Here is a 20,114-nt window from a genome sequence, read left to right as displayed (position 1 = left end):
CAGTCATATCTTCTCTCTTCTCTCTCAAATGAAACATAGTCTGTGAAAAGTGAGTATCACATCAGATTATAATAATCAACACAGTCTCAGCATGCAGAGCTGTATATACACAGTGTATACTGAACTGAGAGACTGTGTAAGTTACAAACTGATATCAGCATTTCAGAAAGAGCTGTGCAGTGTGAGAAAGCTACAACTCTCAGCTATATACACAGAGAATGAATTGTCACAGTAAGTGCATGTGTATTGTATGAAAGTAACACTTTTTAATAACACTCAGTCTCTGATATCATGAAAATAGAGTCTCTTCATGAGATCTGTTTTTATCAGAAGTCAGAGAATCTTATATTTCTCAAGATTATCTTCACATATCTTATTCATGAAATCAATGAGAGAAATTATTAATTTCAGCATTCTGCTCTTAATATTATTCAAGTGACAGCAGAGTTCACTCTGATCACACTTTTTAAGTGTATATTTTCTAAATATTCATATTTATACAGATATATACTGATTATTTATTAGATGATGTTAAGATAATAACTCATTATAGCTGTGTTACTCTCACTGTGAGAAATACACAGTTGATGATGAACATTGCAAAGACTCTGAGAAATAAGTATTTTAAAAGTGCTGTAACTCTGCAATCTTGATTTTTTTTGTTTTTATTTTTTTTTTTCATTCTGATTTTTTCTTGTTTTTGTTTTATTTTTTGTTTTTTATTTTGTTTTTGTATTTTATATTTTTTTCATAATTAAAATTATATGAATTATAATCTATATTCAGAAAAGTAACAATATTTAGTAACACTCTCTATTGAATTTTCAACAAATGAGCACTATGTTATAATATTATGTAAGTGAGAAGTGATTTCATAGTCTTATTTAATACCATTCTCAATAATGAGATCAGAATGAAAATGTGACTAAGAATTCAAACATATTCTTTATCTGAGACTAGATTTTTATTTGAAATGTGATTCAAAGATTGCTTACCAGCGTATGATTACAGGCGTACGCCGGCTTCTTATATATTGTAATATCATATGCTAAATTAATTAGTGACTGCTATAGTTCTCTTTACACTTGTAAGCAAGTTTGAAAGTGGCTGTGTTATTATCTGACAGTTGTACATTCTTCTGAATCACATTCTTCTTCATCAGATTCAGTCACACTCATGTAATCATAACATCTGTTCTAGCTTTATGCGGATTAGCATGCTACTAGTGTTTGCAATCTTGTAGCCTATCTCTGATTCAGCTAGCATTCTGTGTACACTCTCATAAAGAAACTTTCACTATATTATATCTCTTATTCACTAACTTTTCTTATTCTTCAATCATCTTCTTCATCATCATCATTATTAAACATCATTATTATTCAAGATTTCTATTCTTCTCTTCTATTCAACTCTTTCTATCTGTCTGTCTATTACATTGTATATGTTTCTGACAATGATTCTCTGTTCTTATAACAAGTGTTATTGTAGTACTCATATCAGACAGTTCATTAGCAGTAAGTGTAATACATTGTGAAATGTGATCAGAGCTTGTTTATCTTCTAACAATTGTCAGAATGTACTATTATAAATGACACATCTTCTTCATCTTCTTATACACTCTTAACTGTTTTCTTCTCAGTGAGTTTCTGATCATGTTTTCTGACATGATTTTGCATGAACACAGATGCTGATATGTTTGTTTTTATTTATATAAAATCTTCACATGTTGATAGATTCACATTCACTGATAATAGTGAACTCAATATTGAATCATTAATTAAGAACTTGAAGAATGTAATAATGAAGAAATTATCTGTGTCATGTATAATCAGATCTTCTGCATTCTCTCTCACTCTCTCTGTTTCTTTCTCTGTCACTTTCTCTTAATCTTCTACACCTGTCTCTGTGTCTGACTCTTCTGCTCTCACTACTTCTGTTCCTGCAACTCTCACTTCTACTACTTCTAATTTTATCATCTCTGCTTTTATTATTAGCTATTCTCATTTCAAGAAGATGTTGTATAGACTTAATAAATCATGTTTCTCAGTGTATACACTCTCACTCTTCTTATCAACTCTCAGAATAATTTATTATACAAAGACTGTGTATAATATGACTATCTGAAGCTCAGTTACAGACACTGATTATTATATTCATTTTAAATATTTGTAATAAGACAATTGTTCATTTATATCAGAGAATCATTCTCTCTTTCAACAGTGTTGAGATTGTAAGTCTTTTTCTTTTTCATCTTTCTTTCTAACACTGATTTTTCTGTTTTTAGAGGAAATTGTTATGAGTTTTGCTGTGCACAAAGTCATGATATTTATAAATATTAAGAAGCTTTTCATAACTGTAAAGTTTAATATTACAGAGATATCTGCTTTAATGAATTTCTTCAGAATAATAGATCTGTATCAGTCTATTCTCTAGCATCTGTCATCTGACTTCATGATACAGACAAAAGATATCTGTGTTTTCAGAAATGAGAATATGAATGTTATACTCTTTTACACCTGCAGATGTGAGACTTGTACATCTTGTCTGAGATGTCATTGTGAAAATAAGTCATTCACATGCTGTGTTCTGCTTTCTGCATTTTCTCATGTCTCTCTCTCTCTTTCTGAGAAGCCTTGTGTGTGTTGTAATTGTGTATACAACTTCAAGGTCAGCGGGTGTTTATTTAGTAACTGTTCCCACCTCTGATTTTGCAATTTTCATATGCTAACAATGGTTCTTAGTTGCTCTGATGTCAGAGACTATTCTAATCAAAGATGATAATGCCGCTGAGACTACTCTCTCCCGCCTTCAAGCTCCTCTCATCACTTTGTTCAGTTCTGTGCCTTCTTCTCCTTCTGTTTCTTTCACCTTCACCTTCTCTGTTCTGGCTCCTGGTTCTGCGGGTCCCGCGCTCTTCTTCAATTTTTCTATGCATATGCATACACATTTCTATATTAGCATTCCAGTCAATCTTGTGATAAATGACATTAATATTGTATACAGAGTGGTAGAGAAATCAGAGATATATACAGTGTTATTGCAAGAGCAGCTTGCAGCCCTTGAATCTCTTGTAAATCTTGAGTTTTGAGATTTCCTTTGTTTTTGATGTTTTTCAGATGACATGGTGTTGGAAATAGATTAAATGTGTGACATATGAAAATGAATGAGATGTGTATGATAATATTTGTCTTTTGCAGTCAACTCTTACAGTTGATGATCAATTCATTTTTCTTTTCTTACACTTTTTCTTTGTCTGCTAGTCACTACTCTTACACAACCTCTATATAATACAGTATTCAGTGACTAGATTCAGCAGCTTTCATCTTTTATAATTCTGTCTCATGTATTATACTGTCTCTCTTCACCTGCTCAGATCACTACAGTGAACAGTCTATTAAAACTAATCTCATCTGATCTCTGAGTATTCTCAGAAGTTAAGATGACTTGATTCTACATATTCACAGATGTTTCAGATAGTTTGTTCTCTATGATCTCTGTAATTGAACTGATATAAACAGTCAAATTTAACTCTGAATTTCTTTTTCTTCTATAATCTGATTCATATGTAAGTCTGCTGCTTTGAGACTGCTCTTTACTATATTATACTCACTATCTGTGACATGTTATTGTATAACTGGCTATAGTCTCATCACTTATTAAAGTATGATATTTATCTGATTTCTTCATTTCTTCTTATTCTTTTCTTATAATTGTGAAAAGATTAGAATAAGTGAGATCATCTGATTTATAAGTGTCTATGATTTCTCTTACTTTATAAGACTTTTCAATTATAAGTCTCTTCTTTTTCAATGCTGATAATAGTACTGTAAATGATCATAATTCACTCAGATCTTATATCTTTACTTTTATAAGTTATGAATCATTTATTAAGTTGTATAAGATCTATCTCTCTGATTCTTTCAATGCATATGTTCTCAGAGAGTGTGATTTGAGTATTTTATATAACTTAAATTATCTAGATTGAAACTTCTCAGAACTCTTATTATATATGAGAACTCATGTTCTTATCTTAAGACTTAATTTCTTAACTAGTGAGTCTTGTATTCTTTTCAATTGAATTGCTCAGTTCAGAAGTAACTTGTTAGCTTTTGCATGTGCATGGCTGATCTCTTTCAATCTTGATTCTGTGTCTGTGACTATTGTGTCTGTAACTGCTACTACTGTATCTATAACTGCTATTTCTGCTGTGTTCATAACTACTGTTCTCTTCTTCATCTTTTCTGAAGCATTCTTCAGAATGTGCAGATGCAATTCATACAACAGGTAGAATGATGAATGCTTAGAGACTGCATACTGTCAAATTCACATGACTAGTAGTACCTGTCTGAGATATTCATCTCATAGTCTTGTAGACTTGCTCACTAGATATTTTATCAGCATATTACTCAAGATTTCATTCAAGTGTTTCATCTTTCTGTTTATCTGTGAATGATATAATATTGTTCTACAATGTCTTGTCTATAACTGACTCATGAAATGTCTCATCACTTCTTCTATGAGATTTACACTGTTATCAGTTAGAATCTCACATGACATTTCATAGTTAATATAGATCTTATTATATAGAAACTTCATCATTATCTTCTCTATCATCTCTGAAACTGCTTTTACAACTGATCAGTCAGTAGTGTAATTAATAGCAGTGATTATTCATTGATTTTCATTTAATATTCACAGTAATATGTCTATGAGATTCATCTTTCATTATTTGAATAGTTGTATTATACACTTTATCTGATATTACACTTTCTCACATTCTAACTCTTTCTTAGATTCTTTTGTGATCTGACAATTCAGGCACTCATGAGTATATATCTAAATGTTCTCAGTCATGCTTGACCAGTATACTCTTGATTCAAGTATATTCATAAGTTCAGAGCTTTCTAAGTGACTGAATTCCTTGTGTATATGAGTTATCAAGTCACATCTAAATGAAGATTCTAGATAGAGAGCTTTCACATATTTTAGATTATGATAAAGTATAACATCATTTTCTAATTTTCTCAGCTTGAAGTTTGAAAGCATCTCTTCTACTACTCTTATAAGACACTTATTATTCAATATCTTATCATTCTTCAAGTGAGAGATTATAATATTCACTCATTCTTATTTCTTACACTTTCTCAGTGTATTTAATACAAACTTCTCTTATATCTGATTCACAGAACTCTTATTTATGAAATTAAGTCTGTGACTGATTATATCAGATATTACTAGACTGGCCGCCAGGATCATGAATTTCACATTTAATCTCATTTGATCTGGTCCCATACATTTCTTGGCGTGAATCCCGCTGGGACTGGCTATCAAAAAAACATGTAAAGTGACTATATATCAGATCTTAAAATGGAACCATGACTTGAAAAAAATGAGAAAGTGGTCTCATTTGATCTCATTTAGTCTCATTCTTGGCATAAAGTTACTATTTTTAGACATTTTAAGGTTTTTTTTAGACTATTTTTAATTTTTTAAAAAGTAACGCTTTTTGGTAACGCTCAAATGAGATTTAAAGTCATTTAAAGCAATAAAAATAATTTAAATTGAGAAGTGGAAATCATGGTCTCATTTGAAAAATGTGACAAGAGTAGACAGTAAGTCTCACTGGGACAGTATGAGACTACTATCTAATGTTAAAACCATGTAATGGGATCAGTCGAATTGGTAATGAGACTATCAAAAAATCTGGTCCTGGTCCCAGACACGGTCACACGGTCAGTCTAGATATTACAGCATCTGATCTCTTTCAGTATTTAATATAAAGATTATATGCTTAAAACTCTGAGATTCAACATGCTAAGTGTTTGAAAGATTTTATTATTAATTATAGATAGACAAGACTTTTATAATCTATGATCACTGTTATTATATATTCATTGTTAATATATCTATCTTATAACATCAGTATATGCTTGATCACTAGCAATTTCTTTTCATATACTGAGTAATTGAGCTCAGCACTTGATAGTTTTCTATCATTATACATCACTGAGTGCAGCTTATCATTCTTACTCATCTGTAGAAGAACATCTCTGATAGCTTATTTAAATGTGTTTATCTCAATATAGAAAGATTTATCATAATCTGATTGAATAAGTACTAAGAATATTATTACATATTCTCTCAGTGTGAGAAAAGCCTCTTTGCACATAACATTTTAAATGATTGAATGAAACTTCTTCTTTCACAGATTTGTATTTATTTCTCTTAAGAGATCTGAGAGTGATACTGATATTCATATAAAATCCTTGATAAATCTGCAGTAATATAAGATCAACTCAAGAAACTATTATATATAATATATATTTCTCAGCTGTGATTAATTCACTATAACATTCAATTTCTTCAGAATGAAATGTATACAGTCATCACTTACTATATATTCTACACACTTTAACTCTTCTATTTCAAACACACACTTGATTGATTTGATATAGAGCTTATACTCTGTCAGAGTTATAAGCACTTTATCAAGATGCTTCAGATATTCATCATATAAGTTTGAAAAGACTAGAATGTTATTGAGATATATAAGATATGAGGTTTCATTCTATTTATGAAGAATTGTATTTATTATCATTTAAAAAATGATGAGTGCATTTATCAGATTAAATGATATTATCAGGAATTCAAACTTCTCTCATTATATATTAAACACAGTTCACAGAACTGACAGTTCATCTACATGAATCTATCAGTATTCTGAGAGAAGATCAATCTTTAATAGATATCAGACATTGTCAACCGTATTCAACTGTTATTAAATCTGTGACAGTGAATATTCATTCTTAATTATAAGCTTATTAAGTGCTTGATAATTAATACACATTTATCACTTCTCATCTGTCTTTTTCATGAATAGGACTGAAAAGTCTCACATACTTGATAAGAATTATATGAGATTATGTTCTAGAAGATCTGTGATCTGATACTTCTGTTCTTTGAGATGTATTTATGACAGAGAATATACATTCTGATTGACTGGTTTTGCATCTCTCATATCAATCTTATGTATGAATCCTCATTTCAGCAGCAATTCTGATAAAAGATCTGTTTAGAAGATCTTTTCATGCTTCTTCAGAAGCTTCTTTATACACTTGTTCTTCTGCATATTCTTTATCTTGATTTTCTCTGCTTTCAGATCTCATATGATATACAGAATGCTTTCAGATAAGATCTTGTGAATTATTCTCTTTACTTATTAATGTATAAGCAGATTTAATTCTTCTATATCAGAGATATGAAATATTCTTCTCATATCAGTTGATAGAATTATATGAACTGTTTTCTTCCTATCAGTCAACTGTATATGACATGTACATCATTGAATCTGCAGATTGAACCTTTGAAATCAATTAAGTCTGAGAATAAGATTATATTTCATGTTCTGCAGCTCTTATGCTTAAATATAACAAGATCATTCTTCAAAGTACAAGAGAACTCTTACTCTTGCAGATAATATCAAATATCAGTTATCAGATAATCTTATATATCAGAGATTCTTCACTCAGTGAATCTCTTTCAGTCTTTGAATTATATAATTATTAATATATTATGTAGAAGCTTCTATATTTACTAATACTTTTACAGCTATCTCTCTGTTCTTATTTAAGTATTTCTTATACATTAACATTTCAGGTCTCAAGATATTAAGATGAGTATTTACTTCATTCTCATTCACATCTCAGTCAGAAGCCTGCTTCTTCTTAATATTCACAGAATTCAGAGAGTTATCTAACACAGATATCTCTTTCACTTTAAAGACTTTTCATAGAATATCAGTGAGTGTCTCTAAGCTCACTGATTCTGCTAGTTTTTTGACTTTCTTACTTCTCTTAACTATACACACTGTGTACAATCTTTTACATCATGATTTTAATATTCACAGTTAAAGTAAGCTCAATGCTTATAATATCAAGATTTTCACTCAGAGAATCTCTTTTTCAGAGAATTCAGTGCTTTAGCAATAGTATTCAGATCTAGATTCATTATATCTGAGTGTGTAACTTATATTATAGAAGTTTGATTATCTGTTCTCTACTGAGATATACTCAATTGTAATATTTTCTATTACAATTGACTCACTTATTCTCATATAATAAGAATATTGTATGCTTCTTTCACTGTATCTGATTGTAAGATTAAGTGTTTTTATTTCACTCTTAACTCAGGTGTAAGATCATGAATAAAGATCTATAAATAGAAAGATATTGAAAGCTCTTCATTTAATATAAGATAGTGTAAGCTGAAGTGTGTAAAGTATGATGTAAGATTACTTACTTATCTACACTCAGTGAAGTGTTTATAACACTTATCTTATATATTCACTTTCTCAAAGTTATACAAGATTCATTTGAAAAACTTATTTCATATTTATGAAAATGAATATTACTCTAAGTCTGTGAGATTTATCTTTTCATCAGTCATTTATAATGACTTTACTTTTTCACATAGAAATGTGACAGATTTTAAGACTTGTTAAAATTTCATTGATTATCTGTCTATGAGTTTATATTCAATTCAATAATATGATTACATCTGACTTAGTCAGCTGATTGCAGTATTATTTTTTCAGTCATTATTAAAACTTAATGACTTCAGCAGATCTTCTGACTTGATATATTTCATACTCAGATTCTCATTCTGCACAGCAGTTTCTGATAATGTGTACACTTCTGAAGAGATTATGAATAATTATGATAAGATCTTCAGATTCAGCATAGTCATCTATCTATGTAAATGTTTAATCTCTCACTACAGATCTAAGATCTGATTTTCTCTATTCTTATTGATAATGATGATTGTATCAGTGAAGCTCTTTATAGTGAATACTTGATTCACAGCAAATGTCAGTTATTATTTGACTTCTGTCTCAGTCTGTCACTATGTATACAAGACCTCAATCTCATTTAGAATTCTCATATATATATAAAGCTTTGATTTCAGTTCAGTGATTTTAACTGCTTTTCTTACTACTTTAAGTAAATTCTCTGAGAGATTCTGCATATCTTTCAGTTCAGATAGCAGAGAAGAATGTTGTTTGTATTAACTAGAGAAGATATTCATTTCAGTGATTTCTTATTAATTATACAATGTCTATCATTATATTACTATATTGTTATATTGCTATATTATTATATTATTATATTATTATATGATTTCTGTTATTATCATACAACTTCAGTAATGATCATTCTCTTCTTTTATTCTTCTTTTGAGTAGAGAGTAGACTTCTTTGAATCTTGTTCACTGCTTTTATTCTCTTTCTCACACCTCATCTGTTCATGTATCATATATGGCATTTGTCTGAGTGTGGAGTTTTCTCTCTACAAGTGAAGCAGTATTAATCAGATGCTCTTTCACTCACTGCTCTTCATACACTATCTTTTGAGACATTCTAGAATCACACTGACATGATAACTACAAATCACTTCATAGATGAAATTATCACACTCTGGAGGAGTCTGCACTTCTCACTGGTTTTTAGACATGCTATCAAATGTGATTCAAAGATTGCTTGTCAGTGTACAATTACAGGCGTACACTGGCTTCTTATATATCATAATATTGTATGCTAAATTAATTAGTGACTGCTATGGCCCTCTTTACACTTGTAAGCAAGTTCGGAAGCAGCCGCGTTATTATCCGACAGTCATACATTCTTCCGAATCACAGAAAAGTGAATCTGAGACCTTTAATATTTGAAATAACATGATTTGAGATCAATGTAATGAACATAAATCATGATCAGAAGTAATGCTTTTAGATAATATAATAACTGTAAAGTTTGATTCTGATCTCAGACACGGTTACACGGTCAGTCTAACTGTTATGTTATTTTAATATCTGTCTCTTTAAATATAATGAAAAGATATGAAGTACTGCATCTTCTCTCTTCTGTATAATAATAAACTCTAGATAACTGATGAATATCATTACATCTACTTTCATCAGATTGAACAGTATAATATCACTCACTCTCAGTTGTATTGAACATTCTCATTCATTATCTTCAGTGTAGTGAACTGTATCACTGATCTGTTATGAGAATGAATAGAATCTATTATCTGATGAGAAATCATTATAATTATGAGTGAGACAGATCTTCTTCTTCAAGAGTACTGTAAATACTTACTCTCTGCAGACTCAATTCTCTTCTGTGTCATAGATGAAGTGTGAAATGTCTGTCTCTCATGTGAAATTGAATCTATTTCTTATCATATTTGAGTGATGAGTTCTGTCTTTGAACATATCTCACTCAGTATTACACAGCTCTCTTGAGATTGTAGATGTTCACAGAACTCTAGAGAGTGATTCAAAGCCTTTCTTAAATAAGGTATTCAGTCACTGAGCAGATTCAGTGAGAGAATTATTATCTTTAACTTGAATCAGTTATTTCTGTTACTGTTGATTTTTATACTGCTGCTCTTATCTCTGAGCAGCAAGCACTGCTTTCTTTATACAGAAGTTGCTTCATATCTCCATTAATCAGCTTCTTTCATCTGTTAAATACTGAAGATTATTCTGAAGCTTATTAACACACTTATTAATAAGAGTAATACACTTATTCAGTTATTTTTACTGCTGATTGAGTTGATACTCACACTTATCTAACTCACTTTCTTACTGAGTCAGCTGAGACTTTAGTTACTTCAACTCTTCAATTATATCTAATACAGCAGCTTCATCAGAAGAGATATGACTCTGACTATTAAACTTAACACAGCTTAAAGCTATTGATTCTCTTTCTTTTATATACTTTATAACCTCTGTATAGAAAGTCTGTAGTTAAGAATCAATAGCATTCTTTCATTCTATGATAGAAACTGAGTTAAGAATTATCTTAATATTATTGTAATATCTAACAGATACTTTCATAAGAATACTCTCTGTTTTAACACAGTTGTATAATGTGACTTAATTCTTGATACTATTATATTGTTCATTTATATTCTGTCAGATCTCTGTGATCATGATAGCATGTTTCTTTACTATCATCTGTAAGTAGATATGCTCAGCATCAGATCTCTGAACAGATTCACAGAAAGCTCACTTTTCAGTGAACTCATTCAGCTCAGTGAAGCAGAGCAGCTGACAGAAGTCACTTCTAGTGAGTTATTCATTCTACTTCATTGCAGTGTATAACAGATGTGTATAGAGTGAGTCTATTATAACTGAACTGATTATCAGCTACAGTGATAAAAAAAGTAGAGTAGTCAATCAGATCAATCATCAGTTGACTGAACTTTATTATTCATAATTCAGATCAATTATCAGTGTTATATCTTCTCAAAGATAAAAAGAATGTAGAGAAATCAATTAGATCAATCATCAGTTAACTGAACTTTATTATTTATAATTCAGATCAATCATTAGTGTTATGTCTTTTAAAGACAGAGTAGAATCTAAGAGAATCAAGAATCTTGTTCTTAATAAGATATACTATTAAATTGCAGTATACATTATCTGTAGTGTATGTCAATCACATATCATACATGTAAAAAGGTAAATCTTGTCTTATTCTTCAAGATGGAGATGAGCGGATACCTCTATATATATATATATATACATGCTTGTTTGTTTATTGTGATTGACTTTTACAGAAGAAAGAAGCAGAAGTCTTAGAAAGAAAGAGACAGAAGTCTTAGAAAGAAAGAGACAGAAGTCTCAGAAAGAGATGAAAGCTCTGAGAAGTATCAGATAGAGAAATAAGAATAGAGTGAAAGAAGAAAGAAGTAGAAGTCTCAGAAAGAAAGAAGTGAAAGCTCTGAGAAGTAGTAAGAGTGAACATCACAAGAACTGTGCATTACAGATGTATTTAAAGATAGTATTAAGATATTAAGAAGATTGAAAGAAGAGATAATATCAATGATAAGATTACTTATCTTCTTCTTATATAACTTCTTCAAAAGATTAATTATCTTCTTTCAATTCTTCTTCTTCTCAATAATGATTTTATTAGTCTGAAATTCATATTTATATAATATAATAACAGATGTATAATCTACAACTTTCATCTTCTTACAGATCTATTTTATAATATACTTCTTAGTCATCTTTTCTACAGTATATTGAATATGAAAGAAGCTGATAGTTGAATCATTTACTGAGATAGTCTGATATTTAGTCTTGATAGAATTCTTTATCTTATTGATAATCACCTGTTCATATAATCTATATAAGATGTCAGACTCAGGTGTAGAGATTCACAGATATCAAGAATTCTCAGACTGAGTCTCTATATTCTTCTCATTCATCTGCTTCTTCATCTCATTATTGACTGAATTCTCTTCATTATTCAGAACTTCTGAAACAGGTAGTTTGAGAAGACTGAGATGCAGGGTAGAAGTCTTTGTACAGGCTTATGAAGCAGCAGGATGGCAGATGTTATAAGGTATATTAAAAAAAGAGTTGATTGATATATGTGGATTTGATGATAAAGGTAAGAAAGACGCGTATTTGGATGATATTTGATTGAAAAAGATGTGTATTGAATGATATTGAATGATTCTAGAGAAATGCAGATATTTTGATTTTTTGATGGTGTTTTGCTACTAATTCTCAGGGGGGGCTGAGAAAATTCTGTTTTCACAAGTAATATGTCCGCCACAATAGCTCTTGGGCCGGAGGCTCCGTACTGCCCAAGCCAAAGCTTCTGCTTGTCGCTAAATCCCCCGCGCTGAAGCAAAGGCTATCTGCCAATCACCATAACAATAATAATAATTGGCGTCTAAATGGTGGCACCCGATGTGGTCTAGCGCACCCCTTGCTGCTATAAACTCGCTAGCCGTGGACCCTCTCAATTTCACCTAAGTGTATACCAACTCGATGCAGCGTGGTCTTCTTCAGTGCTGTCTTTCGTGGCTACATATTTGCTGACACTGCGGCGGATGGGAGCCATCATTCTGCACAGGCTGATGCATGATGGCAGGAAAAGGAAGGCACAAACTATCCATGAGAAACCGATGAGATGAGCCATCCAATCCATTAGACAGGCCACCATTTGATATCGCGTTTTGGAATACGGCATGGGAACTGGGATAGCAGACTGAGTTCAGGGGATTAGTGGATTTCGAACAACCTAAATCTTTAAACAGAAAGCATGATCCCTCAAAGAACTGGCCAGAGTGTGGAGTGGGAAAGAAGGTGCTAAGCTGAGCTGATGTTATTATGAACTTGTGCTGTTTTCGGAGGCACATGTTGCAGCTCAGAAAGTCAACTGAAGACCTCATGTACAGCTCATTCAGCCTCTAAGGAGATCTACTGTGATCTACTGTGACAGGGAAACTTGATATCAGCTTTATTGATGATTCAAGTGCCATTGAAGGCTTCATATGCCACAGGACTCAGATCCATATATCAAGATACAACAGTTCCTCAAGCGCGTGGCTCGATCTATGAAGATACGGCAGGGATATTCTAGCCATTCACTATTCACGCCGTTTTGTGCTCGGTTTAATCTCCTCTGGCAATGCCTTTGACGGTGGGGATTTAGTTGCCCTGTAGAGATAGCATTTAGAGAGCTGTTAACATCATCACAGAGGCTCTACATTGTTCCTGTTCTTATTGGATGTCTGTTGATGAATCAAACTCAAGCAGCTTGGATTCAACGCGACAACTCCCTTATCCAAAGGTAGATGATGAATGATGATGATACTGAATATGGATCTCAGCATGGGGATGATGACAATGCTTCAGTAAGTGCAAGAGATAACCCACATCTGACTAGCCAACTTCTCTTAAGCAGGGGACCCGCTCCATGACACCACATTTGCTAACAGGTCATCACTCAAATACTTTCCCTTCAATTCTTATTCTTATTTTTGCTTCTTTTCTCGAATAAAATGAACAATATTTTACACTGAGTGAATGACATTTTGTTCATTCCAGCAGCTTAAAATCCGCCAGACCAAGAAGCCCAAATAATGGATCACAGTTCACAGGTCAGTTTCTTACATACCAAAGTTCTTCTCCTGCTTCCAGCAGCCTTCATTTCCCCTTTACTAACTCTTTGTATGGCATGAAGAATTTAGCAGGAACAGCCCCAGGCTTGACATCTGTTGATTGAAAATTCCAACTGTTGTTGACTGATCAGACGCCACAGCCGAGGCGGAAGAGCATGTAGGCGCCTATGACCATGAGGGAGTAGAAGGGGAGCTGCACATTGGGATTGAGTTAGTCTTGTTTTCCTTTCGTTTTCTTGTAACCGCTAGATGACTAGCTCGCGCAATATGCAAGGCATTTATTAGCTCACAAAGTATTGTCTGCAAATATGTGCGAGTCCTCTCCCAAGCCAAGGGAATCAAGCGCAATCCCTTCTAGCAGAATTAGTTTTATACCCTGCGGAGGCTGCACATGCAACCGTTCTGCGGGACCGTGTTTAGGAGGAGCTAGTAGTATGGAATATCAGCGTAAACTACCTGTCGAGGTGTGCACCATGATTCTAGATCGATGAGAAATAATCAGTGGCTGAATATTACACCTCCAACAACCCTGTCTGCTCACTAGTTCCCTAATCTCTATAATAATATTTGATAGGTTCCTGGATAGAACCCTGATAATCTAGGAAAGACTTCCGCAGGGCTCCTGAGTATCTCACTATGGACGCTCAATCTTGTCATATTGTATGTACTAGCCACCTATACCCGCTGACATTTTTACCTCAATTTAAAACCAATGCCACTTCATATAGAAATTTAAATGAAAACTTGTCCAATTACTTACTATCTCGATATATATACAGAACCTCTCCTGCAATGCTGAGTCACGGAGTTTCGATTTTAGCTGATGTTAGGCTAGTTCTGTTTTTACCCAGTTTCAAAACGAATAGATTTAAAAGCTAGTTACAAGTTATACAAGCGTGCGATACGTAGAATAATAAGGTTCTAGCAACCCGAGTACGGTACGGGAGCGGATGCACATTTAAAGGAATATGATATAATTAATTCTCTTATCACATGCTAGAAAATCTGCTACGTTAGATATAACTATCTATACTCCGTAGTTACTCCGTAGTTAGCCTTAAATTCCTTCTCTCGTTATTGACATCATAGAACATATTTTTTCCCTCTTTTTCAACTTTTCTTTTTACTTTTTGCTTTGTTTATTATTGTTACAGTTTTGACATGCACGGTTACACGTAACTAAAGCATGCGCAGGAATGTCAAGCCTTGGAACCTTGTATCTATCTGTATGCCACTTGATTATATTCTTATTCTACATTCTCAGCCACATGGATCCGTCCGTGGCCAGCCCCACTAGCCGTAACTAACTATTCGAAAAGGCGTGTTGCAATAGTGACATCACCAACAGCTCCAGCGTATTCGGTTCAGCATCACCACTGGTTTAAGCGTTATTTGCGAAGGAAATCATGATGAGTTCGATCCATGGTAACCATATAAAAGGGGGCAATTCACACTCACCTGATTTGGCCGTCGGATTATGGGCCTGTTCCTCACCTGTGCTAAATTTGTTTTATATCGCCCCCGTTCTCAAGCTTTTAAGAGCCATATGTCGAAGAAAATTTTGTAGGTAAAAGTCTACCATTGCTTGACAACATACACATGTCGATTCAACATCTCACCCTTCCAAACTGCCTGATTGTTCCGATTGTTCGTCTTCCACCAGATCCGGACTCCTGGCACACCCTACAATCCCCCCTGCAAAACCTATGCCGGAGGAAACGTCGAACTTCCCCGCCCATGAAGCTCGGGATGCCCAGATTGCGGAATACGAAGAAGACGTAAATAATGAATCCAATAGCGATGATTCATCCACTCCCGATGACGAAGAGAGCTCTAGGTTCCAACTCGTCAGGTCGTTAACCAGAGATAGCCTGCCAGAGCTCTCAAGAATAGCATCCGTTTTCCCCCATGATGAACAGTATCCCCTAACGGGTGACCTGGACAGAAGAGATACTGTGACTGGCCTTCAGCTAGGGGATGCTATCCTAAACCCTTCCAATCCACAATTCGATTTCTTCAAATGGACTCGCAAGCTGATGCGATTGATGGAGGAGGAGGGCATAAAGAGACGCCGTACGGGACTTACATTCAAAAATCTCTGTGTCTACGGTTCTGGTTCTGCATTACAGTTGCAGAGCACGGTTTCTACTCCGCTCATGGCTCCTATCCGGTTTCGCGAAACCTTCGGTATCGGCCAGAAAACTCAGAAGCGAATTCTTAAGGATTTCAATGGGACGCTCAGGGAAGGCGAAATGCTTGTTGTCTTAGGTCGACCTGGGAGTGGGTGCAGTACGTTTTTGAAGTCTATCTGCGGCGAAACGCACAACCTTATTCTCGGAAAAGACACAGTGATCCATTATAACGGTATTCCCCAAAAGACCTTCGTTAAAGAATTTCGAGGGGAGGCTGTCTATAGTGCGGAAGACGAAAATCATTTCCCTCATCTCACCGTTGGACAGACCTTGGAGTTTGCCGCTTCTTGTCGGACACCAGCTGCCAGAGTCATGGGAATGACTAGGAAGAGATTTGCCCGTCATATAACGAAAGTTGTCATGGCTATATTTGGCTTGAGCCACACAGTCAACACCAAGGTCGGCGATGATTATGTGCGAGGTGTCAGCGGTGGTGAACGAAAGCGCGTTAGTATTGCGGAGCTTGCATTGTCTGGTGCGCCCCTGGCCTGCTGGGACAATGCAACTAGAGGATTGGATGCTGCCACCGCCCTTGAGTTCACTCAAGCGTTGCGAGTCGGGGCTGATGTTACGGGAGGGACACATGCCGTTGCCATTTATCAAGCAAGTCAGGCCATCTACGATATCTTCGACAAAGCCATTGTTATTTATGAAGGACATCAAATATACTTCGGACCTGCTAGGGCTGCGAAGAAATACTTCGAAGACATGGGATGGTACTGCCCTCCGCGGCAAACAACTGGCGATTTTCTCACGTCCGTGACGAACCCTATCGAACGAAGAGTTCGGAAAGGGTTCGAGTCCAAAGTTCCCCGGACTGCGCAGGAGTTTGAAGCATACTGGCGCCAATCTCAGGCATTCAAGGACATGCAGGCTGAAATAGCAGAAAGCGAGAAAGAACACCCCATAGGTGGGCCAGCTTTGGGAGAATTGCGTGAAGCGCAACAGCAGGCCCAAGCGAAGCACGTCCGCCCAAAGTCTCCATATACCATTTCGATGGCCATGCAAGTGAAGCTGTGCACCATCCGTGCCTACCAACGCCTATGGAATGACAAGGCATCAACGATATCCAGAGTGGCTGCGCAGCTAATAATGTCTTTGATTATTGGATCGCTATATTTCAATACGCCACAAGTTACCAGCAGTTTCTTCTCAAAAGGCTCGGTCCTATTCTTCGCTATTTTACTAAATGCCTTGCTTTCTATATCCGAAATCAATACGTAAGTTTTTTACCCGCTTCTCCTGTCTACGAAGCAACTTTTTACTAACGCCATGCTTTAGGCTCTGTAAGTTTCACATCGCTTGCCCCCAAACGTAACACAGCTACTAACTTCACAAGATGCCCAACGGCCCATCGTCTCTAAGCATGTATCCTTCGCCTTTTATTACGCCTGGGTGGAAGCATTCGCAGGAATAGTCGCTGACATCCCTATAAAGTTCGTCATAAGCACTGTCTTCAACATTATTATCTACTTCCTCGGTGACCTGAGGAGGGAACCTGGAAATTTCTTCATTTTCTTCCTCTTCACGTTTATCACTATGTTGACTATGTCTGTGATTTTCCGAACGCTTGCCGCCGCAACAAAAACTATTTCCCAGGCACTCGCGTTCGCGGGAGTAATGGTGCTGGCAATTGTCATATATACCGGTTTCACTATTCAGCGATCCTATATGTAAGTACAGCTTTGACTTATTGAATTTGATCTCAATCTCCTGCTCAGTTGTTTCTGTTTGGGTGGAGTGGTTATATCACAAAGGCTAACCGTGAACATAGGCACCCATGGTTCGAATGGATCAGCTGGATCAACCCAGTAGCATATGCATTCGAAGCCATCTTAGTAAATGAAGTGCATAATCAACGTTACGCGTGCGCAGATATCGTTCCGCCCTACGGCCAGGGGGATAATTTTCAATGCCCAATTGCCGGTGCCGTACCGGGTGAAAGGTCTGTGTCCGGCGACGCATGGGTTGAATCACAATATGGTTATAAGTATTCGCATCTTTGGAGAAACCTTGGTTTCATCTGCGCCTTCCAGGGCTTCTTTTACGTGCTTTACCTTGTTGCGACACAGATGAACACCAGCTCAGGCTCATCGGCAGATTACTTAGTATTCCGACGCGGGAACGTTCCTAAATACATGTTAGAACAGCAGGACGAGGAAAATGGCAAAGTAATCCGTCCGGATGACGTTGCTGTTGCTGCTCCTCAGAATGGAGCCAACGGGGAAGATACCACCAAGGTTCTCCCCCCCCAAACTGACATTTTTACTTGGCGAAACGTCGTCTATGACATCACAATTAAAGGGGAGCCGAGGAGGCTACTTGACCACGTCTCTGGATGGGTCCGCCCGGGCACTCTCACGGCATTGATGGGCGTCTCTGGTGCAGGTAAAACGACACTACTTGACGCACTTGCACAGCGGATTTCCATGGGCGTTATCACCGGGGATATGTTTGTTAATGGAAGGCCACTCGACCGGTCCTTCCAGCGGAAAACAGGCTACTGCCAACAGCAGGATCTTCACCTTGAGACGACCACAGTCCGTGAGGCGCTTCGCTTCTCTGCCATGCTGAGACAGCCAAAGACTGTTTCAAAGGCTGAAAAATACGAATTTGTGGAGGATGTGATCAAGATGCTGAACATGGAAGACTTTGCTGAAGCAGTTGTCGGCAATCCGGGCGAAGGTCTCAATGTAGAGCAGCGAAAGCTTCTCACCATCGGTGTTGAATTAGCTGCAAAACCACAACTTCTACTTTTCCTTGATGAACCTACTTCCGGCCTCGATTCGCAGAGTTCATGGGCCATCATTTCTTTCCTCCGAAAGCTCGCCAACAATGGCCAAGCTGTGCTCTCTACGATCCATCAGCCGTCCGCAATCTTGTTTCAGGAGTTTGATAGACTACTGTTTCTGGCAAATGGCGGCAAGACTGTCTACTTTGGGGACATCGGGGAAAATTCCGAGATCATGCTCAAATACTTTACAGATCACGGGGCTGAACCCTGTGGCCCTGATGAGAACCCAGCAGAATACATGCTGAACATTGTGGGAGCGGGGCCCAGCGGTAAATCGACGCAGGACTGGCCAGAAGTGTGGAAAGCTAGTCCACAAGCGAGGGAAGTTCAAGAGGAGCTGGATCGCATACATGCAGAGAGGACAAAGGAGGAACCTGCTTCTGAGCCAGAGGAGGAGCCCTCGATAACAGAATTTGCCATGCCCATGACATCACAGATATACCATGTTACTCTTCGAGTTTTTCAACAATATTGGAGGACGCCGACATACGTCTGGGGAAAGTTTTTGCTGGGTTTTATGTCTGCTGTCTTCATGTAAGTGGTGCACTTTCAAGATCCCGATGGGCCATTCGGTTTCCATATATTAATGTTTACCACAGAGGCTTCTCATTCTATGGACAAAACTCGTCTTCTTCGGGATTTCAAAATACGGTTTTCTCGATTTTTATGTTGATGACCATCTTTACTAGTCTTGTCCAACAGGTATTTAACCTCACGCCGCTATTGTTAGTTGCGTAAATATTTTGGCGAAATTCTCACAATTCTCTAGATAATGCCCCTATTTGTTACCCAACGGTCTCTTTTCGAAGTCCGCGAAAGACCATCGCGCGCATACAGCTGGAAAGCCTTCCTACTCGCAAACATCATCGTGGAAATCCCCTATCAAATACTCCTTGGAATAATCGTCTGGGCATCCTTCTACTTCCCGGTTTTCGGCAAGAACCAAACGGCCGAGCAGCAAGGCATATTCATCCTCTACTGCGTGCAATTTTTCATCTTCACATCTACCTTCGCTCACATGGTAATCGCCGGTCTCCCTGATGCAGAAACTGCAGGACACATTGCCACAACCCTCTTCAGTTTAGCCCTTGTCTTAAACGGCGTCATGCAGCCTCCCAGAGCCTTCCAGGGTTTTTGATCTTCATG

General features: G+C 36.2%; 1 protein-coding gene across 1 annotated transcript; it reads left to right on the top strand.

Annotated features, from left to right (window-relative positions):
- Positions 1–15,688: 15,688 nt before the first annotated feature.
- On the top strand, positions 15,689–20,106 carry BDBG_17442 (ATPase; the record flags this gene model as incomplete). The annotated part of the gene is made up of 6 exons (XM_031725162.1): positions 15,689–17,394; positions 17,456–17,460; positions 17,514–17,847; positions 17,949–19,502; positions 19,568–19,670; positions 19,738–20,106. The coding sequence occupies 6 exons, from the start codon at positions 15,689–15,691 to the stop codon at positions 20,104–20,106; spliced, it is 4,071 nt and encodes a 1,356-aa protein (XP_031579631.1).
- Positions 20,107–20,114: the final 8 nt, after the last annotated feature.

The sequence above is a fragment of the Blastomyces gilchristii genome (assembly GCF_000003855.2).
Source record: "Blastomyces gilchristii SLH14081 genomic scaffold supercont1.14, whole genome shotgun sequence".
NCBI classification, from domain to species: domain Eukaryota; kingdom Fungi; phylum Ascomycota; class Eurotiomycetes; order Onygenales; family Ajellomycetaceae; genus Blastomyces; species Blastomyces gilchristii.
This window is presented reverse-complemented; position numbering and strand designations above follow the sequence as displayed.